Below are 24,229 nucleotides of genomic sequence, written 5' to 3'. Positions count from 1 at the left end.
ATTTTATGAATGAATGAGCGAACGGACATACGAAGGAATACACGGATTAATAAAGTAATATAAAATATACTTTTTAAAATGCAAGATTAAAAAACACAATTTATATATTTTAACGTTTTTAGAAATTCAAAAAATAAATAAAACAATAAATAAATAAATAAATATCATGTGAATGTTTGAGATCAATATCAAACGTTTAAAAATTGAAAACTTGCTATTTTCTAGCAATTTTAAACGTTTACTATTCTTGATTTTTCCTTTTTTCTCATTTGTGAAGCACTAGCAGGTAATAGGCAATACAGTCGACCTCAGTTGTACTCATTACAGACGAAATTATCTACAGTAGAATCAAACAATATGATTGACAGATGGAAAATGTCATCAGAAATATCATTGAAAAATTATGGATGCAAACGGACTTGAGTCCGACTACTCACAAGAATTCTTATTTAGTAGTTATTCATCTGATACTAGCTTTCAAATAAGAAAAATATAAATTTTGCATTGATTAAATCATTTTGCCAAATTATTAATATTTGATGCAAACTACACTATTATAACAGTAAGGCTTTGATAAAGCTCTACTCTTCAATTCCTGAAATGAAAAAGTATTTAAATTAAAAAATTTTTTTCAAATAAAGTAGTTCTTAAAATATTAATATAAACTATTTGTATAGGTGTTACTATAAAGATAGGAAGAAGAAATACAATAAATCTCATTTTGATGTTTTATGTTTATCTGTGTTCACATACATTAACTAGGATATGAACTTCTGAACCTAAATTCGTGTAATTAACATTAATCTACATGAAGTTGGGATCAGAAATTTAATNTAAGAATTCAAATTTATTATTTAACAAAATATTAAAATTTCTCTTATATTTTAATTTTTGTATTTAAATTTTAATTTGAATGTTTTAATTTTACAAGATAACAGGGCCAGACGAAAAAGTAATATACAAAGGAGAAAGAGAATCAAATGGAAAATATACATTTTCAGCACATATGGATGGTGTGTATTCTTATTGCTTTAGCAATGCAATGTCAACTATGACCCCAAAAGTTATTATGTTTTCGATGGAAATTGGAGATCCACCAAAAGCTACTCAGGATAAAGAATCGGAAGGTAAATATACAGGCATGTTTATGGATTTAATTAATCTTTTAATTTCATAATTAAATTTTTTCTTTCAAGCAACTCATAATAAGCTGGAAGAAATGATCAAAGAGTTATCTACTTCCTTAACATCTGTAAAGCACGAACAGGAATATATGGCAGTTAGAGATAGGATTCACAGAGAAAGTAAATCTTAATTTTAATATTTGAAAGATAGTATTTGAATGTTCGTTCATTTGATTATTAAAATCGCTCTGCGTACTTGATTATTAAAATAATTTACTAAAATCATCATCAGAAACACTGGCTAAATATGAAAAAATATAGGAACATTAACTACAAATAAAATATAATTATAGGAATGAGTGTAACTGATGAAAAGTCTATGAACATATAAGTCTACATGGATAGTTATATATATATATATATTTAAAAAAATCCTGTTTCTAAAATATAATCTACATAAAATGATTAAAAAACAGCATCATAAAAATCTTACTCCAGAATATTTTAAACACAGAAAAGACTATAAAGTATTCTACACAAAGTCGTATTCAACAAATCTTACACAATAGGCTAGTTTTGGTGGTTTTTGTAAAATATTTTCCTAATACAATAAATTAGAAATAATTAATCAGGAAAGTTTAGGCTAATTTATTTTGAAAAAGATAGACTACTGATTAAAGTAGAATTTACAATATTTTCTTCTAATAGATTTAAAGTTTCGCTCAAAACTAAACAAATTTATCACACAGGCTATATTAAGAATTTCAGATAGTCTAAATCGAAATGAGAAAAAAAAAGGCGGCAATTTAAAATATTGATGCAAATGTAACGCAAAATTACAAAAATATATAAAAGCAATAACGAATTTATTATATGAAATACAAAAAACAATTAAAAATAACGATCTAAGAATAACCGTAGCACCATTTAATATATATTAAGCTATATTTACAACTGCGTTTCGCCTCATTAAAGTTAGCGCTACGATTTAGTCGTCGGCGTGACGCGATAATTTTGAAATGAAATTCACACTGAGATTTTATCTGACCGATTAATATAAGAACGGTGTAATTATAGTTTATTTTAATTTCGCAAGTCAATCTTTGTTTATATCAGTCACTCCGTCTCGTCCTTTTCATTTTGACAGAGTGAAGAAAGGCGGAAGGAAAATCACTTAAGGTTCTTATTTTCTTCGCTAGATGTCCCTACTTTAAAAATACGCAATGTAGCAGAGGAGGAGTAATAACGCCGTTTCTCTGCCATTTTTAGCAAGTGTTGGGCGTAGTTTCAAAGGCGGGTTATCGATCTAGTAGTTTGAAAGAAGGAACGAGGGCCAAGAAGCTTCCTAATTCGTCGACGAATGGCTGACATCACGCCCGAATTAATTTTATGCCGACTGAAGGGGATTTGGTCGAATATGGCGGACCGGCTGGAAGATCTGGTGTACACGGACGACTCGAAAGAAATGATTGATATTATTAATGTTTTGTTAATAGGTTGGATTTTATTGGGTTTAATCGTTTATATCGTCGGTAACATCATCGCTAATCAACTTCATAAGTATAAGAAAGGAGAGAAAGCGAAAGAAACACCTGAGCCGAAAGACAGTGCGATAGAAGTATCATCGGCCAAACCACCTTTGCCTTCCGATTCATTAGTTAATCATAAAGCGAACATTTTGAAAGATGAACATAAATCGACAATCGAACAAACGGAGAAAACATCTACAGCCTTTCCTTCAGCTGAAGGTTCGGATCCTGATGCTGTACATTGGACCAACGACCTCTTGGAATGGGTCCAGCTTCCGTCTTCAACCCCTTTCCTAATCCAAGCGTGGATTCGATGTTTGAACGAAAAGATTAAGAAACAAGTAAGTCTCATATGTTTACACTTAATGATGAACAGTGTTTTCAACATTTTAATATTTATTCTTTCCATTTTTCATCATGCAAGATTAAATTTCTTTAAAAATATTGATCTGTCAGATTATTTTTTTATTTTGTAAATCACATTCTTCAATAGTACAACGATAATCAAGCTATCAGAATGTTTTTAAAGTATTTGCTTTTTAAGATAATTTTATTCACAACCTTTGATAAAGAAAATAGAAGATTTTAGTTCAATTAATAATAATAGCAAGATAATTGATTATCTTCTGCATACACCCAGTAGATGATTAGACACTAATTATAGGTGATATTATACTAAATTGTTTTTGTACTATACCAAAGAAAATTAAGTGCATGTATATTCTTGTATATTTTGAAAAAGTAACGGTAAACATACTCAAAATATAGCCAGAGTATGGAAATTTTTGTATTTTGTACTGTATGATTGAAGTCCAATTAGAAACATCATAATAGTTTTTTGAAATAATGACAATTATATAACATTTACTTAAAAAAGAAATAAAATTTACGAGCATTACAAGTTTTATATTCAATTGTTTGGATTGCATTATGTAGGTGCCATGAAAAATACTTTTACAAGTTTCTACATTAAGAGTAAATGAATATTAAAATGCTTGTATATTCGTTAAAAGAAAATATGTGATACTTAAAGGGTTAAACAATGTAAAATCTGAAAAATAACAGATTTAAAATTCATTCTTGAAAATCAAAAATTTATTTTTGATGGTAACTAAATTTTAGCATAGTAAATAGTGCAAATAATATATTAGTTGACAGTAGATGTGAATTCTAAACTTAAAAATATGCAAACATTTTGTTGAAAAAATTTTTGTCACTAGATTAATTTTCAAAAGCTTTTCTGTAAAAATATGCAATTAGAAAGAAAATGTAAAGTAAAGTTAAAAGTTAAAATGTTTTTGTAATAACAGAACAATTTTTAGAAAGAAAGAACATGGTTTATATTTTTATTTGCTTCTTTACTGATTAATAATAATTATTATAATGAAATTTAATGTAATTATTTATTTGAACATTCAGTGGGAAAAAGCTGGCTACAGTGCAATGTACCAATGTGCAATTGAAGTTGCTAACTATGGGATGTACTGCTGTGAATATATACCGTGTTTCCCCGAAAATAAGACAGTGTCTTATATTAATTTTTGCTCTGAAAAAGGCCTAGGTCTTATTTTCTGCAGATGTCTTATTTTCAGGGAAACACGGTAACAGTTTATGATTTATATGCAAAATGATTGTCTTCTTTAAATGAAAGTTATCAACATATATAATAATATATAAAGGCCAGTAATGATGATTATAAGTTTCTTCAAGTAACACATGAAGAATCCAACAAAAAAAAAGAAAGATTTAATACAAGAAAAAAAAAGAAGTAACACAAATCAAATCCAAGCCAATAATGTAGAAGTCTTCTGCTTTTTTACTAAAAGATGTATTTACAAATGCTTTCTTCAATATTTATAATTTGCAAATTAATGCCTATCAGAACAAATGTTACTTCAAATATTTTGTAACTGTTTCTAGATTTGCTTGGTAATAGATAATGCAAAATAATCATTAATAATGATTATTTATACTGTATTTCTTTGCATTTATCTGTTATTTCTAATGATTAAACTAAGGATTTAACTAAAATATTTCTGTCAGGATAAAAAGCCAATTTATTTATTATTAATTTTATTGGTAATAAGAAAAGATAAAAATGTATACTGTATTAAAGTTTTAAAATTTTTTCTTGCTAGTTTTTATTTGTAGTGCACTTTGTTTCTGAAATCAATGTCCAGCAATAGTCAGCTAACATTTGTTTGCACATGTTAATGCTATACATTGCTTTTAAAACTTATTTATGTAGTGACACATCAGGAGTATATTATTAATAATAATAATAATCTTGAGAATTTCTCAAGAATGTGATAGCTAAATTTCAAATTTGCTTAATAATCATCATAAAAAAATATATATAGTACACCTAATAAAGTGTAAGAAAAAAATCATGTTTACCAGTGTACGATTTGACAGCTGACCATAGCACATTACAATTTAAAATTTAGATAATGGTTTATGTAAATCCTTGACAATTGTTAGTTATGCTATATCATTTGTAATGCTTATGCATAAGATATTTAATTAATGATCCCTATGTTTAAATTAAATATTATATTGCACTTTCCTATGAGTATAATAAAATATACAATGTTTAAAAATAGGTTAAGGAATATTGTAATAACAGCTTAGCAACTAGATTGTACAACTAATAGTCAAACAAATAAGAAAACTTTAATACATTTAAGAAACTTTAGAGATGATCTCACAAAAAATTAATTCTAGTGTAACATACTATATTTTGCAGTTACGGAAATAATAACATATCTGATATAAAAAATATTTAGAAATTCTTTTCTCATTGTTATGATTATGCTAGAATTCTAAATAAAATTGATTCTCCAATTGTATTGAGTAGCAATTTTATTGAATTAATTGAGGAATGATATGAGCAAAATTGAAAACTGATGATGTAGACATTAATTTGAATTATCTAGCATTTTTTGATTTTATGTAAACTGCATATTAAAAAATGTCTACTACACATTTTGGTATTATTTAATTGGTATTGGTATATCAATTTTGGTATAATAAACATAACTAAATTTTTTAATTAAATCAATAACTATTTACTTTTTATCATATATAATATGTGAATTTTGAAATTAATAATATTATTGTTAATATGAATGCTATATAATTTTGTATTAGTCAAGATAACATTCTGAATAATAATTTAATTAATATATTAATTATTCTAAATATTAAAACATAATTAATTGATATTGAAAATATATGAGGTAAACAAGTTTATTCATTAATACAAAAGTTTATTTGTTATAAACAGTGGTGAATTTTTGCACAGGCACAAGAGGCACTTGCCTGGGACCTCAAAATTCAGCTCTCAAAATAAAAATCAGTAGTAAATTTGAAAATAAATTATTTTTTATATCCATGGATTACTAGATTTTTTTTTGTATTTAACACTTTTACCTATTGAAACTTAATAATTCTTATACCAATAAGTTTCAATTTTCATAATTAATATAATCTGAACATCAATAACCTTTTAAATATAGCCAGGCAATTGTAATTTTATATTGGTTAATTTTCAATGTTATTTCTCTGTCTCATGTGTTTAGGACCACCAGTATAGTGCCTACCAGAGTAAAAAAAACTTCTGTGTAGATTGCACACTGTAGGGTGTAGGGGTAGTGAAAATATTTAGAGAGGGCCTAAAAATTGGATTGCGCCTGGAGCCTCTCAAGTATTGAATCTGCCACTGATTATAAATGATACACATTTGATAGTGTTTATTTATGAAATCAAAAAATTAAAATTTTCACTATTATTCATATACTTGAAAAAGTTTTTAAGGATAGAATATGTTAGAAAATTTATCTTGTTCTTTTTAATATTACTGTGTTCATTTACATTAGCAAAATATATACAGTGTGTTTAGATACAAAAGTAATTAATAAAACTTCAGTTTATTAAAAAAAAACAACAATAATGCATAATAAACAATAAATATTCTCAATAATTTTTCATTTCCTTGTTATGCTATTGCTCAATCAGCATATAGTAATTTGCTTCATTCATCAAAAATAATTATCTCTTTTGCATAAAAAGTAGCTATGGGCTTGTAGTAAAAATAGGTGATACATTTAGATTATGAATGTCAGGAACATGAATCAATTTGCATATGAAAAATTGATGTAGGTAATTAAGTAAAACAAGCCTAATTATTTTTTTATTTTAAACTTGTGCTTTTTAAATTTTATTAATAAACTTCAGATAAGAGAGTGTGCTGAATATAAAATAATACTTGATCTTTACATCAGATGAAACATTTTTTATTGTAAGATACTTTTTACATTTAGTTATGTTTCATAATTTGGACTTAAATTGAACAATTGGAGTGTAGCTTGCTAATATCATTTTAATTAATTTTAATAACTTCCTTCTTGTTTATTATAAAATTACTCAGAAAAATATATATTTGGTTATAAACTGTCAATATACAGCATTTGTAGACATTAACAAGTTTATTTATCTATATATATATAAATGGACATGTATGTCCCTATATTTCACTTTTCTGCCAAAACTACACATCGCACGTAAATGGTATTTTGTATGTGGTAGTAGCCCCAAGTCTCCATTCGTGCACCAGGGGGGTTGCGTCTCGATAGCTATAAGGGTGCGGGAGATATGGGCTTGAAAGTGGTTGAAAGTGGCTTTCTATTTCGAATGTTTTGTTCGAATTAAATTCGAACATTGTTCGAATTTGTTCAAACAAATTCGAATAATATTCAAATTAAATTCAAACATAAAATTCGAATATTGGTTCGATTATAGAACGATTGTAAACGTTCCAGAAACGTTGAAAATAGTTCGTTTGACTTGACGTGAACAGGAGACATTCAGAAATAGAATCGGGACCAGATCTCTAATCAGAAACGGGGGACCTAATTCTTGCATTCTGTGAAAACGGGTAAGATTGGCTATAATGTAATTATCTTAATCTTCACTATCGTTACTTTTTGCCCACAAATAAAAACCCAGCGAAGCGGGTCCTTGCAGCTAGATTCTAGATTACTTAGAAAAACAGTCTTTTATATATAAAAAACAAAAACTATATTACATACAAATGTACGAACAAATAAAAACCCAGCGAAGTGGGTCCTTGCAGCTAGTAAGTAAATATAATTGTTTTTCATTTTTATCATAACAATTGAAATGAATTAAACTATTATTTTAATTTTGATATATATATTGAATGAATAAAAGATTATTTATAAAATTATGTTCTAAATATTTATTAATTTATTAGTTTATATTTATATATAAACTGATTTAAGATAAAATTTATTTACAAACTTTTTAAAGAGAAAAATCTTATTTATAAATGAAGAATAGATGTAGATGAGGAAAGGAAAAATTTCTATAGTTATTTCATTCTCCATTAGACATTTACTACATTAAAAATTTGTATATTAAAGTTTTAAGTTTATATTTATTTTTAAACAACAATTCAGTCTTATTCTTACTTTGTAAAGATTTGTTATGAGCTTAGTTACAATAAGTATCTTTATTAAGAAACTGAGTTAATTTGTTTCAAATTATAATAATTAATATAGGCTAATGATAATGTCACTCTTTTCATTTTTGTGAAGCATTTACATTTTAAAGTAAGTACAATAGATTTATATTATACTTTAGAATTATACATACTTATAGAATTAAATTATTTATACAATAAATGCTTCAAATTACTTAAAATGCTTTGGAATTTTATCTATAATTAATTTAAAATTGTATTCATTTTCATTATTAATAAATTTTTAAATTACAAAATATAAAGTTCATGACTAAATGTAGAGGCTATTGAACTAGGTACTTTCTGCATTGCAGAAAAAGTACTTTTAATATTACTGCAGTGTATGAAGATATTGACCTGTATATTTGTAGACACACCTATGACAATCAATTCCTATTAAGATATATATGAATTTATATAATGATGTGCAGTTTTCTTTTAATATAGAATTATATATTTGTGATTTTTTGATATAGATTAACAAATACATATTCTAAAATTTTGATATTAAAGATTTTAGTATTTATTACAATTATGGCATTAAATAAACACTAATAAAATTTTTATGATGAGAACAGATTAACAAATTTATAATTGTTCTTGTTCAGAAATATTTATATACCATATAGCAGAATATTGTCCTGTTTTATTAAAATGTTAATAGTAGTAAGTTTAAAAGAGAAGTTCTTGTTTATGAGAGTTATTAATTAATAATAAAAAAAAATGAAAATATTTTTAGTTAAAATAGTAATTGTAAATCAAAAGGGAAAAGATAATAAAACAAACATTTAACACTTTGTAAAAGCCATAATGGAAATGTGTGTTTTATCACATTTTTCCTTCTGATTTAAAGAAAAATTTAGTTCTAAAGTCTACAATGTAATAATTGTTTTGTGTTCTGTGCATTTATATATGCTTATTTATGAATTTATATATGCTTATTTATATATGCTTATTTATTGAAGACAGGAATGGATGGCATAAACTTGAGAAGGTTTTTATCCAGCATTGACTAGATAAAAACTGAAAATGATGATTTGAGTATAAACGTAATTAATATAAAATGTTAAGAAATATATATGGATTGAATGTTTACTGACATCATTAATATTAATTTGAAATTGTTCTTTTATGTTTTTATTTTCTTGAATTGGTGTCTGTTTTGTTACATTTTGTATTGGTATCTGTACTGTTATCAGAATTATCTATGGATTTATAAGGATATGAATTTATAATATTTCCATTTTTATGATTTGTAAATAAAAGTATTTTGTATTTAAAGAAATTTTAAGTTATATTCCTGATATTAATATTATAAGATCAAATTTTCTAGCTTAAGATAAATCTATAGATGTATTAAAAGACACTGGTTAAAATAGATTGGTTCTAGCTTTTTATTATTATTTATGAATCTATAGTAATTTATTTTTCTGAATTTCTCAAACATGTACAGTACAGCTATCTGCTTTCTTGGAGATCAAGATGAAAGATTTCTGTTGTTGCTAGTGCTTTTGGGCTTTCTAGCCCATCCTCAACACAGTGGCAGCCATGATTTCTGTCACTACTATATTGATATCCCTGAGAATGAGCTGGAAAACCTGAATGTACAGTAAAACTTCTTTAACTCAAACGTCTGTAACTTGAATATTTCTTTAACTCAAAAAATGAAGCACTTGGTAGTTCTTAATGGAATAGCATAGGGATTTAACATCTCCAGTTTGAATTTCCTTAACTTAAATTTTTTCCAAGTTGAAGTCTTTCCATTGTCCCATGCACTGATTTATATTACTTTCAACTTCTCTGACTCAAATTTTAATATTTATTCTACCCAAGTGATTTTAATTATTGGATTTCCAAGAAATTTTTAGACAGTTGTATATACTGTCCAATACCCATTTGCAGACAACCCATTTCCTGTCCAAAGCAAGAAGATCTCTTGCTTTATCTCAACAAGATGTACTGTACCTCTGGAACTGTTTGATTCCATTAGTTACATTGAACATTTTGCTGAAAGGTGTTACATGGACTGTTTAAAACAAAAAGCTATTAAAGATTCTTTATATAATACAAGAGAGGTAAAAAATACAAATCTATTAAGAATTGGCATTTTTCACTCTTATTCTCTAACTCGAAGCATCTGTAACTCAAAGTTCTTTCCTGTCCCTTGGAGCTTTGAGCTAGAGAAGTTTTATTGTTGTATGGTTTAACAACAATGTTTTCATCTTAATATTTAAGAAAGCAAAGAGCCATAAATTTAACATGAATTTATATTATTGTTATAGGTAGAATAGAAAAATAAAAATTAATTTTTAAAGAATGTTTTGGTTTAATTTTCAAACACTAAAAAGTCAGTTATGGTAATTTTAGTATTTGCATTAATAATGTAAATATCAAATTACTTCTGTATATTACAGATTACTAAATATAGATTTAAATGTATGTCAGTAGACACTATTGCATAAATAATTTAAATGGTTTTATATTTTATATTTTGGATGCTGGCTTATTTTTAATTTCCTAAAAACCATTTAAACTTTTTGATTAATCAATTTTTTAAGAATTGCTGTTTTAAGTCTGAGTTTGTGCTACAGTTAAAAAGTTAAGGAATCAAAAAATTTAAATTGCCATTTAGGAAATTTAAATATTTTTAAAGGTATATTTAAAAAGTTTATATGTAATCCAGTGATAAAGTATAAATTTATACAATATTTGTTTTTATTGCAAACATAATATGTTTATAAAAGTACATAATACAATAATTATAACGGGTCCTTGCAGCTAGTAGCATATAAAATTGTAACTGATTTCATAATCTTGCAAAAATGTTATAAAAAGAAATAATAAACTACAGTAAAACTTCTTTAACTCAAATNTTTCATATTCAAATCTTAAAATATTTAATTACTGTTTAAAAATTTATAACAAATATTATTATTATTATATTTTAAACAGCTTAAAATAATGTTTTTCCATTGTAATTTAAGAAATTTTCTTAAGATTTGAACTTCTTAGAGAAAGAGGGGAAAAAATATAAGGAAATCACCATAATTTTACTATATTATTTTGGACATCAACAAATTTATATTAATTTAAATTTTCTGCAAAACAACGAGCAATTATTTATTGTGACATCCTCACAATGCTGGGTTGCAATCTTTAATTATATTTTTAATTTAAAATATATGATCTCCACCTCAAATTAGTAGTGGCTTGCCCCCTGTACATCATACTTTTTCTTTAACAGTAGAGTTGTGCTGCTCATCTATTAATTACTTTCAGGGGAAAAGTTTTGAATTGAGATAATGACTTCTGGTTTGCATCAGAAGTTTTTATATAGTTAATTGGGACCTCCTGCCTCTAAGGTTTCCATATCTGGTCTCATCTATCTATCTAACTCTGTTCTCAAGATTAATTAAGGAAAGACAGATAAACTACAGTGGGAATTTATAGGTCTACAATGTTTTCAAATTGTAGCCCAATGAAAGTTCTTGATACCTTATCTGTAAATAAATGTGGAATTTTTTGATGTTTAGATATTTTGTATAAGAACATTACAGGAATTCACCTTATAAAAGTCATTATTTTTATTATTTTTGATGAGACCAGTCAACTTTATACTTGAAATTAATATTAGTATTTTAATTTCAAACATTTTGTCAACTTTTTATTAATTAATTTTAAAATATGATCTTGATTTTGTCTTACCTCTTGAACTGAGGAATCAATTTTATGTTCAACCAAGGAGAAACTTCAAGGAGTAGGATGTAGAAATTACTCTAGTGGAAAGTACTCTGATTTGGAACATTTAAATTAAAAATACAGTATTTGTAACAATTTTTTTAAAATTTCAAATTAAATTTCAATAATGATTAAGTAGAGTATCTATAAGCTAAAGGTCTTAGTTTTATTTTTTATAAGAATAACTTTAATGTTTTAACGATTATTTTAATTATCAAAATAGTATTTTAAAGCATTATAGTAATTAACTTTTACTAATTTTTCGTCAAATAAAAATATAGCAAGTTTTACAAAAGAACTATTAAATGATGCAGTATTTTAATTGAGGTGATTATGAAATTGTATTTTAGTCATTTCTTTAAATAGTATTAGTGATTCCCTAAATATAATTTAATTTATTTTTTTTCTTTTTGACTTATAAATTTTAAGATTAAAAGTAATGAATGAGATATAATTTTTAGTTTTAATTTTAAATCAAGTAACTTGTCAAGCAATTGTTTTATTGGAGCCAATGTAATCTTACACAAGAAATTCTTGAAAGTATTCAAGAGTCTGCATTCTCAGAGACTATACAATTTAATTATACTTACCTTCAATGATGATAGAATTGATATCCTTTGAAGATGCAAAAATTTTTTTAAAAGTTTAAGAATTTCTTAATTAAAACTGGTTTATTCTTAAATAAGAAATTCAGTTTAAACTGCATTTTCATATTAACTTCCATATATACAACAAAAAGCATTAATAAATTCTTCATTAACATTTTCATTAAAAAAAATCCAAAATAAAAAATACTGAGGAGTTGTCTGTTTCTGAAGTCATTAGAATATGGATTTTTATTTCATTATTTATAACACTCACTAGAAGTCAGAAAGTAGTAGACTCTATGATAAAAGCAATATAATATTCAATAAATTATCCTTAAATAGTGATACATAATATTTAATTATATAGAAAACCTAACCCACATTATATTAATAATCAAATGCCAAAGCCTCAAATTCGTTATTAGGCTATAACTTGGCTAATTAAATATACAGATATTACACAATTTGGATAAAAATTAGACGATTAAATTCTGTCTTTGTATTAAATTTAATACTGAACACACTGAAACCTCTCTAAAGCGGATACCTCCATAAGGAACAGTTTTCGTGGTCCAGTATAAAAAGTATGCAATTTCATTACAATTTGACCTCTCTTAAGCGGACACAGTGGCTCATCATCGAGTCGACTTCCATGTTTCGAGTTTCTGATGTTGCAGGCAAATCGATTAAAAAGAAACTCAATACTGTATTCCCTGTTGAGTTCTTAAAATCGATTTGACTACACAATTTTATTACGACATAATAAAATTTCTGTTGGCAATTTTCCATTGTAAGACAGTTCCGTAGCCAGGAGTAAATCATTGGGAAAGCTAGAGGGATAAGCTGAAAAAAATTGACTGGTATTTTTCTGTTTTTCAAGCAGCACTGGGTCAATTAACTACAGTCCAAGTTTAAAAAGAAGTAACAATAGTGTAAGTTTATTGTGAAGAAAGCGAAAGCATAGTCTATATTATATATACTGTATGTGGGCTCTGTGGACTAGGCCGAGAGGGATTAGCAACCTCATAGATCCCTGAAGCTACGGCTTTTTTGTAAGAGTTCGCTTAAAGCACGGATTCACAATAGGGTCGGCATTGACCCCTTAGGGTTTATGAAAGTTTGAGGAAAATATAAAAAATGTAAAACTTTGTAAATATAAAAAAAATTATTTAAAAACATTAAAAATTTAGCAGATTTTCTCCTCTCAAATAAATATAGGAAGATATTTTTTAAAAATTATGTAAGAGACTGTTGTATGTACGAGTATATTTATATATAATATACACTATTGAAGGGGCGATGAAAAAAATTTTTTTTCTTAAAAGCGGTCGATACACGAAAAAGGTTGGGGCCCCCTTTTTCATGTATCGACCGCTATTATCTGTTCAATATTATTTGTTTACATCTGTCCGTAGTAAGCACGTGCACCTTACAACCATAATTATCATAAACAACTTTTTCATTTTACTAACATAGCGCATTGATGAGGTCGGTAAAAACAAGTCCGCGGACATTTATTTAGTCCTACAATTGTCAAACCTGCCCTCTTTTATCTTCTAGTTTTTTTCACATTTTCGTATTGCTTATAACGGATTGAAAATTTTCTAAATAGCCAGCCAGCAATAGAAACTGTTGTTTTTATCGGTCAAACATGTCGTAAGCAGGAAGGACTTCGTTTAAGGCACTGGTTCTACTCTGAATTGGAAGAATCCAGATATGTATTATATATTCGTAAAGAAAAATAGTACAGGATACGTTAAAGAATGTTTCATTTAAAAGCAACTTCCACAAAACTTCTTTTGGGTGGTCACCTCTCTACAACGGCTACTTTTTCGGCCCTGAAAGTGACCGTTATAGAGAGGTTTCACCGTATTTATATTTAATTAGCCAAATTATAGCCCGATAACGATTCTGTCTTTTTATCATTTGATTATTGGTATATATAGTATTGATTGACTTATCAGTTTGTTTATTTAATCGTTAGCTAAAGTGATATTAAATAAAACATGTTAAATTTATTTATTTATTTAATCGAAACTGCTACAAACATTTTAAAACCACAATTTTAAAAATTGAAAAAATAAAAATTGCATTTTAATTATTCGATTATTATAATTATTTTAAATCAGGCTCATATCTTTTGACACGGTTTTTTAAGTAGAATTTGTAATATATAATTGAATATTTTTTTTAACAAAATATTCAATATGTTTATTTTAATAATAATGCATTTAAGACATTGTTACTAGAGATTACAAAATCAATTTTTTGTTTATGAAATCTGAAATGATTTAGATTCAAGTTTTTATTCTTCGTATTTTTGGATTATTGATTTAATTTCATATTTATTTCTTAACATTTCAGTTTATAAACTTTTTAATGGCTAAATAGGGCCTACTTATTTTCTGTTGCAATTTATGATATCAATTTACATTAAAGATTAATAGAACTTCTATATGAAAAATAGTAAATAAGTCAGTTTATATTTAATGTAATATTAAGAAATAATAATAATTCATATAATTTTGTGATTCCTTTTGAACTAATGATTAAAATTGCCTGATATATGATGAATCGTTATCAAACAATTTTAATCAAAAATCGGAAATAGCTAACGTTTTAATGTAGTTACAATAGTTATCTCAGTTTAGGAATGTTTCTAAAATAGGCTCACATGATTAGATAAAAAATTTCCTTAAAATTTCTTCAATTTTCTAAGTTTGTTATTTACTCTGATAGGATTTTATTACTTGAGATAGATTTATTTACTTACAGTTAGATATATCTGAAAATTTCAATGAAAAAGTATTTAATTACAGTCTATTACATTGTACAGTCTTAAGTTTTCGACTATGAAAACAAAGATTATATTATTTCATAACAGGAATAGATTTGACTTGGATAATTATTTTTAATGTAATGAGTAATTTTGAAAGAAAATGATTTTACATCTTCTAAAATTTGATAAACTTCTAAATACGTAAAATGTTTGTGCAACCCTTGAAAGTTAGCTAATCTCAAAGGGAATATTTTCTTCTACGATAAAGATCGAAAGCACACTACATTACTGATCATTTTATTTTAGAATATAACATTTTAAGTGCGTAAGCCAGTTTGTGTTTACGCGATTGCTTATATATAGAATTTTACCTTATATATTATTTAATGTAACATAAAAACTGTTACATTAAATATAAAGTCTTCGATCGATTCGCATTTATATTATAAATTTAAAAATTTTTAATGTTTAATAAAGATATTTATTTTGAATTCATGTACTTTACAGTATTTGTCATCAGTGTATCTATTAATAACTGTGTATTTAGTGGTGTATGCTTGTAAGTTGACCTTGCTTCTTACGTGATCGTATTCGCCTAAATATAACTACCGATAACTTCTTTGTTTTTATTTAAGTAATAATTTGATTAACTTGGATGAACGTGAGCATGCTTTTTTTTTATATTCGATGTACTATCAAAGCATTTAACTATGGTTCACCACAAACCGTTGAAGTATAACTCCGGAATAGAATAGAGTGGAAAAATTTATATATATAAATTTAAGTTTTATTTCAAACCTCAGTAGTTTTATAATAATCTGAATTAAAATTATATTATTTTTAGTATTTCAGTTTATTGCTCTTATGGAACAATAAAACTAAAATATATTTTTTAATTTAAGTGCGCACGTCTTTTTTATTTCTTGAAATTTACAGATATAATAAAATATGAGATAATTATTTTTGCAAAGAAACACGTAACTCAGAGACATACGTTATTATCTCGTATTAATTTATCCAATCAATAATGGGTCATTCGTTGGAATATTTTAAGATTTTGCTTCATAACATATTTCGAAATCATTTTGCGGTAATACAAAAACGTTAGATTAGATTTGATAGCTCGTTTCAAAATCTGTTACAGAATTCAGAAAAATTAGACTATCTAATCTAATCTAATATAGGATTCCCGCTACTTTATTATTATAAAATAATATATTAAAAGTTTTGTTTAGATCTATTTTAAATAGAATGTGTTCTCATGATGGAAACATTAAAAATCTATATAATAAAATGAAATATTTCACGAATGTTCTTTAGACGAATTTTAATTCATTCGGAAAACAGCATTGCGTCGTCTTCAGTCTATGAAAGATGAATAATTGCTGGTACTTTATATACTTGTTCTTGGATACAGAAATGTTCGAATCGATTATTACATAATATACTTATTTTAATTGGTCATAAATATTTATCATTAAATCTGAGTAAACTGTATGAAGTATGCCAGCAAAAAATTGATATATTTTTCAATTATTATGTAAAAGCAACATAAAATAATCTGTTTAAGTTAATTTTTTTGAAAATTAAAAAAAAAATTACTTTTTATGAAAAGTAAATAACAAGCTGAAAATTCTCATACGATTTAGATGTGACTGATAAAAATGAAGTTTAAAAAATATTTATGAACTAGTTTGGAGATTGAAAACAGATTTGTAATATGCTGATCAATATTTAAAAGAAATACTTTTTTAACAATTTGCTCAATCAATTAAGCATATTGAGAGTTGTCCTAAAGTTACCGGTTTCTCCAAAAGAGCTCCTAAAGGCTACATTGTGTAAGCCATGAGTGGCGCGTATCTCATTAATTAGTCATCGAGCTCAGTATATCCGGAGGTGATGAGCTCAATGAATAGTTTTTCTAAATGAACTCTGCGATGACGTCACTACATCTTAACTAATTATTCATGAGCTTCCATTGATGACAAGGAAAACGCTTATTGAATGAACGAAAATATTAAATTAATGCCTTCCGCATCAATATAGATTTACTTGTACAATAGTTTAAGTTGCAACATTTCTATTATTGGATTAGTTAATGAAATCTTAACTGAAATTTTTATTTTCTCTCTTCATATCTACTCTTATTTTAATAACGACATCATTATACTGTATTTATTTTTTAAGTTGACTTGTAAAATTACAAATCGTTATATAATTTATTTATTTTTTGACCTGAATAAGACAGAATCCTTTTTTTTAATTAGATAATAAGATTAAAATATAATAAGACTAAAATATAATAAGACTTCTTTGTATATATTTTTGTAAATGTTTTATGCTTATAATAAACATTCCTTAGAAGTTTTTTAAAAATAATATTTCACAATTTTTATATTTTAAATTTATTTCTACTTATATTTTTAATTTATTTTACACAAGAATGTTTAAAGACGGATTATAGTTCGTTGCATTTTATATAAATGAATATGTAAAAACAAAATTCAGTTTGTAGAATTTATAATTTATATACAAATTCATTCTACAAAAACTACATATTATTCTTATATATACATTTTCTTCTACGAATACGTAGTTTGTATTTATAGAATAACTTTAACGACAGTTTTAATATACATTTTATATTAAATATAGTAAATATAAAACTTTTTAATATTTCGTACTTTTCTCGCTCTTTATGTATAAAATAACGATTTGTAGTAAAACATTCAATATATAACAAATCACTTTATCGTAAATGATGATTTGCCAGCCCGAAAGTACTTAGGTTAGAATACTTGTAAAAAGCAGAACTTTTCTCAATTATTAAGATATATATTAAATTAGATAAGTTGACGCTTTTACTATTAAAAGTTTAGCTGTATTTAAACATTAAACACATCGTTGAAAGAAATTCAAATAAGTTGTAATGCGCCATATTTTATAATTTGTTAAAAATGAATCGTTATTTATTTGTGCAGGAATGAATGAATAATATACAGAAAAATTATGATGTCTACGTCATCAGTGTTTATATATAAATGTGAGCAAACTGAATAAATTAGCACTTGAATGAAAGTATGTACTGTACTTGTGACAGGTTATGCATGAAGTTGAGGAACTTGTTTGTAAAACATGCCATTATATAATTATTTTTTAAAATGTTAATAGTATGAATTTAGGACTTATATGCAAGTTTAAAATGGACACAATGAAAGTTCAATAAATTAGCATTTCAAATCATTTGTATATTGAATATTAATACGCATTTATAAAAATGCATACAGTTAAATTATTGATGCATATTATTAAGATAAAATGTTTGCACTATTAGGTCTTCCATATACAGTATTTATTATCTGTTTGCTTGGAATGCTTTTTCGTATGGATGAAGAATTGTGTTATTTGTCTGTTAATTATAAGTTAACTTTGATAAAATAAAACTTGGTCACTTTATTTCTCCCATAAACCGGAATCAACGTGATAAGATTAAATATAAGTCAATTTAATATCTGGAGGAATGAAATAGAGAAATGTGTTACAAGTAAAATCTTATTCAGAAAAGTTCATTAAGAAGGTTTTCTTCCTAGAAAATAGTTGCTAATATTTATTCATCTGATTGATTTTTAATAGTCAGTACGAAATTATCAGTATATAATTTAGCCATGTATTAATTTTTACAAAAGGGCTTTTTCATTATTCTTGTACTCTTTAATGAAAATATAATTGTTTTTCGTTTTAACTTAACGTTTTTAATAAGTAATACATTCATTACTTTTATCTCCATTTCGTATTATATCAAAATGGTTTCTTGATTTGATGTATTTAAATTGCTCTTTGTCAAATTTTCGAAAAGCTCAATTTAACCTTTAAAAGCAGACTTAATTGAGATTTATTCTTTATTTGGAGCGATTGCTTATTTTAGTAATTCCCATTTATATTCTGAGCCTTAAAACGAGTTAATTATTCTTCAAATTTTAATTGGACACCTGCGATCTTTAAATTAACATTTTTATCCGACAGTTTTTTTATTTTCTTGGTTGAATAATTATTATTTAGTTTATACTCTTTTTTTAAAACTGTTTCTTATGAAGCACACTGAGGTAAATATTTTTAATTTCTATTATAAATATTACGATAGAGTTGACCTATTTTTTCACGACGAAATAAGTCGATGACTCATCTAGATTGAGGAGAAAAAGGAAAACTGCATCTAAATGTGTTGCTAGTTATTATTTTTCTCTTATGTTTTGTATGACACGTTAAAAAAGTGTATGAAAGTTTTTAAGCATATAAAAATGTAATGTCAATTTACAAAATTTTTAAAGAATTTATAAAAAGTTTATAACTTTACAGTCTGATTACAGATTATACTAAATCTAGGCTAAGTTAAAAGTTTAGTTTGGATTTATAATCTGAAACTGATCTAATTTTCAGCAACTGGATCGGTTAAACCTCGAAAAAATAATTTTTTATGGCAAGTTTGTATAGATAAAGGTCAACGAATCTACTAAACCTACTTCACTAGAAATATTCCTCAAGAAATAGTTAAGATTATTATTATTTTTTTATCTCAACACAATCTTGACAGCATAAACATAAGAAACAGGAAGGGGGTTATAAAAGGCTTATTAGTAATTAATCTTATTTTCACTTATAGTTGGCTCTTGTATTAAATTTATGCAAAATATGAAACATAATTAACATTTAAAGTATATATTTTTGGCTTTTTCATAGAAGTTGTTGTGAAATCTCTCAAACCACTCAAAAACATATAAGAGAGACTATTATTATCATATACACAACAGCGATGTAGAACGATACACAGGCTGCAACTGCATCTCCTTCTGGGTGAAGCGGATTACTTTAGATCAGTGTTTCTCAACCTCTAACGAATCGTCGCCCCCTTCAACGTAGCATCGCCCCTTCAATAAAACCGTTACGTAGTATCGCCCCCTTTACTTCAAAATTCCGATGCCGAGGGCCAAGACTAACGCTAAATTCGTACTGCATTGAATAGACTAGTGACTAGTATAATGTTATTTGTTTAATTGTTGTACGATATAACGAATAAAATATCTAATTATTCTTAATATAATGTTTTACTATATCGCCCAGAAAATTGTTTTTCGCTACCAATGTTACTAATCGCCCTCTCAACATGGAAAAACGCCCACATGGGGGCGATTTCGCCCCCGTTGAGAAACACTGCTTTAGATAGTAAATTTTGTAAGGTATCTTGTGTCCTTTCTGCATCTCCTCTAAAGATTTCTGGATTTTCTATTGTATACAAATAATAATAATGTCTTCTTTTATCATTTCCTTTTATCAAATTTGCAGTAAAACTTAATACTTCATTCGCTGCTATAATGATGATTTGTACAATATAAAACTTTTATAGAGAGCAATGAGCGAACATATCTAGGGCATATATATATGCGTGTGTCCTCTATATGTTCGCTCATTGCTCTCTATAATATATAAAACTAACATACATATAGAGCAAATGTTTGAGATGAAAATTAATAATAAGAAATCGAGTTTTATTTGTTCATAATACTACAAGAGTGAAATAGAGACAAAAACATTACATTTATTTTTTGCCTGATATTAAAAGTTGATCGCTATTATAGTACTGTCACAGGTGATTGCGTCTGCTATTTGACAAATTATGTTTTTTAAACGATTTTTTTAAACATATTTTATATGCAAAAATTATACAATACATTTCTGTTCCTACAATTATATGAATGCAAATAAAAATTCAAGCCGTTTTATTTCATCTCAAATATTAATATAATATTTGAGTGTTATATTTAATTATACTTTTGTATTTGAATAAATATGATTTAAATTATATTTTTTAGATAATAATGTAACATCGTTTTATATATTCATTTGAAGCTTTGTTTTAAAAAATTATAAAAATAAATCATCATTAGAATTATTTATATACGTAGTGAAAATTTAAATTTAATTACACACACATGTATATATAGGCTATACATATACAATTCCATATTATCATTATCACTTATTGCAAAAATAATTGAAATTTTGTAGAGATTAATCTTGTTTATTCAAAGTTAATTTATTTTGAACTTTAAATTTATCTTATAACTTCTTATTTTTATTTATTCTTCATTTAGGCCTATATAACTTTATATTTTAAATATGTGTTAATTATAATATATAGGCCTATAAGTTAATATGCAAATTTCAATATTAAATGTATCTTTTGTTTTTAAACTATTATTCTTGATCCTTCTGTTTTTATATTCAAACAATAGTATTTTAATTAACTGATATCTGTCTCAATTATCAGATAATACAAATTAATTCGAGTAAATTAGCCTTTATTTGTTGATAAGATGCTAATCTTTTTAATAATTAATCTTAGATTTAAATGACTAATTAGGTTTTTATAGTAAATTTTCTTGAAACGTTGTGAATTGTCACACAATATGGTTATAATTCGCGTTTCAAGAAAATTTACGATTTAGACTTTCTAAATACTTCGTTTAATTGTTTTAGTCTATTGCTGGTAAATTAAGATGAATGAAAGTGAATGAAAACAATTTCCTCTTGCTAACTGAATTTTTATTTCTGGTCAATTTATTTCTTTTTACAAAAGTTTAATTTTAATTTAATTGGTGTATCTGTGCCTTGTATGCGTGTGTAATTGTGCGCGCACGCATGTGTAAATAGATACACATATACAGGGTGTCTCCTAAAACGCAATCTAGCTCAGATAACCAATAGCTCAAAAAACCGTCAAGAATCATGTAAACGATGTTTGCTTTCATACATTATCAAGCATGGACGAATAGTCCATGCTTGATAATGTATGATTTGTTTTATTGGTATATTAGTTAATTTCCCCTTAACTTCAAAAAAAGACGAGATAAAATTGAAATATAATAAAATAGAACTATAGTTTCAATTGTAAAGTTTTAAATCAGGTCGAATTTAGTTCATTTCATATTTTGTTCAATTAAAAAGGGATGAACAGGTCTCATTACATACTGTACTTCTGAAAATTTGAAGGATTATATAAGTTCGGCTTTCCTGTAGTGTTGAGCTGCTTTGTAAGTATTTGCGTATTTAAATAGTTTGTAATAAAGATGTCAATGAGTAATATATTTTGGTTTCATTAAAAATCTCACAAGACAAAAAGAAGGGTATAATTTAGAAGTTAGCATTTTATTCACGCAGAGAGTGTAAAACAAACGAAAAAGAGTAAAACAATTTTCCACCTCACAAACATACGTACAGTATATCTAAACAAAAAATCGCTTTATCACGTTCTACAACAAAATCGTAAACACGTCCATTTTGCAGTATCTTAAAGAAATCGCTCAAACCTGTTTTCATTAACGACAACAACTGTGTATTTGTTTAATTGTTCACTCGTGAACACGGAAAATCACGTCTGGAGTTAGTATTTGACAGGTACAAGCGGATAAAGTTACATCATTCAAAAATGGATGGCTGAAGCAAGAACAAAATTAAAATTTGGGCTTTATTCACTCCAGTTTGGATTAAATAAGAAAAACTTTAGGATTTCACTTTAGCTGCATTATCTACAATATTTCCAATGCAGATTGGGTAAAAAAAGAATTTTCTTTAAATTAACTAGAATTTATTATTTTTCTGTTATATAAAAACTGAGGTGAACGAAAAAATATTGTCAGTTGTTTTACCAAAATATCACCACATCTTAAAAATCGTACTTTTAAAACCAAAAATCGTAGATTTAGCTTTAAAGTAATAAAAAGTACTTTGATTTACAGAATACCGATGGGTACTGTACATAGATACCGATAGGTTAAATGGCATAAAACCCAGGAGCGATCATAGTAAAAATCTTGTATTATTCATTGTATATATTACTGTATAAATACAATTGAAAAGGGATAAAAGATCAGCTTTTAAATTTTTACTTTCCTGGCTGTTATATAAAACAGAAGGAAAGTAATGACACCCCAAGATTTTTACATTTTGGACTCAGGACCTTGAAACGTCGAGAAATGCAAAACAGTTAGCGTGTTTTTCTTTTGTGTGTGTGATTTTTTTCCACTCACTTTGTGGCTTTATAACTCCTGTGTCTTTTTATCGAAAATTTCTGAAATTTTGCAGGGAGGTTTGTGTATTGGGTGAAATGTTTCTAGAAATTTTCAGGAAAATCAGAGTATTGGTTCGGGAGATATGGCCACATCCCCTTAATATCTCCCGAATCAATCTGAAAACTTATAAAGATGAAGGTAACAATTATTAGGAATGAAAACAAACAAAGAATGCCGGGAAAATCTAGCAACGACGTTGCCAGCTGTTTTATATTTTTGTGGCACTTAGAAGATCACATAACTAACTTTATTTGAGGCTATGTGTCGAAAAATCTTTGGAACACTCATTTTTATTTCTTTTCAATTTTATTTATTAATATAATATAGTCATGAAGTTGACAAGTTTATCAGAGACACGAAAAAAATCACTAGATTGAAAAAATCATCGCCGTATCGCCAATTGGAGTAAAGTTTGGTGATAAATTGTTAGATCTGGTAACATTGTCCTGTTCCCACTATCCGCGTAATAGATAAAATAAAAATACTCGTGCCTTTAAAAATGCAACATCCATATTCAGCTGTATCCAAATAGCGGTAGATAGACTCCACATTTTGAGTCTACCGCTATTTGGATCCAGCTTTATACGGATAAAGCTTGAATTTTAAGATTTGGCCTTGTTTCACACGTTTTTGATAATATCAGCTTTCTTGTGACTTGGATAAAGTTTATAATATTAGCTGGTTAATTCTTACTATCCGATTCACTCACTAGCTTTAGCCATAACAAGTAACATTTGAAAATAATAGAGTATTTGCTTTTATATCTTATGAAAAGTATTATGTAATAATTTTTAAGAGTTTTAA

General features: G+C 26.3%; 2 protein-coding genes across 2 annotated transcripts in view; both read left to right on the top strand.

Annotated features, from left to right (window-relative positions):
* The first annotated feature begins 934 nt into the window (after positions 1 to 934).
* LOC111613101 (transmembrane emp24 domain-containing protein 2-like) lies at positions 935 to 1,315 on the top strand. Its single transcript, XM_023354422.1, has 2 exons — positions 935 to 1,127; positions 1,197 to 1,315. Exons 1-2 carry the CDS (start codon positions 1,007 to 1,009, stop codon positions 1,313 to 1,315), a joined length of 240 nt encoding a protein of 79 aa, XP_023210190.1. The 5' UTR covers positions 935 to 1,006.
* A 1,013-nt stretch (positions 1,316 to 2,328) lies between these two features.
* Positions 2,329 to 24,229, top strand: part of LOC111613100 — a 59,942-nt gene continuing 38,041 nt past the window's right edge. The window contains exon 1 of the mRNA XM_023354421.1: positions 2,329 to 2,994. Within this exon, the coding sequence (XP_023210189.1) occupies positions 2,485 to 2,994 (510 nt within the window). The 5' untranslated portion in view covers positions 2,329 to 2,484. The remainder of the gene's footprint in view (positions 2,995 to 24,229) is intronic.

The sequence above is a fragment of the Centruroides sculpturatus genome, unplaced genomic scaffold, assembly GCF_000671375.1.
Source record: "Centruroides sculpturatus isolate CEXI.00-Female unplaced genomic scaffold, Cexi_2.0 scaffold1801, whole genome shotgun sequence".
In the NCBI taxonomy this organism is placed as follows: domain Eukaryota; kingdom Metazoa; phylum Arthropoda; class Arachnida; order Scorpiones; family Buthidae; genus Centruroides; species Centruroides sculpturatus.
This window is presented reverse-complemented; position numbering and strand designations above follow the sequence as displayed.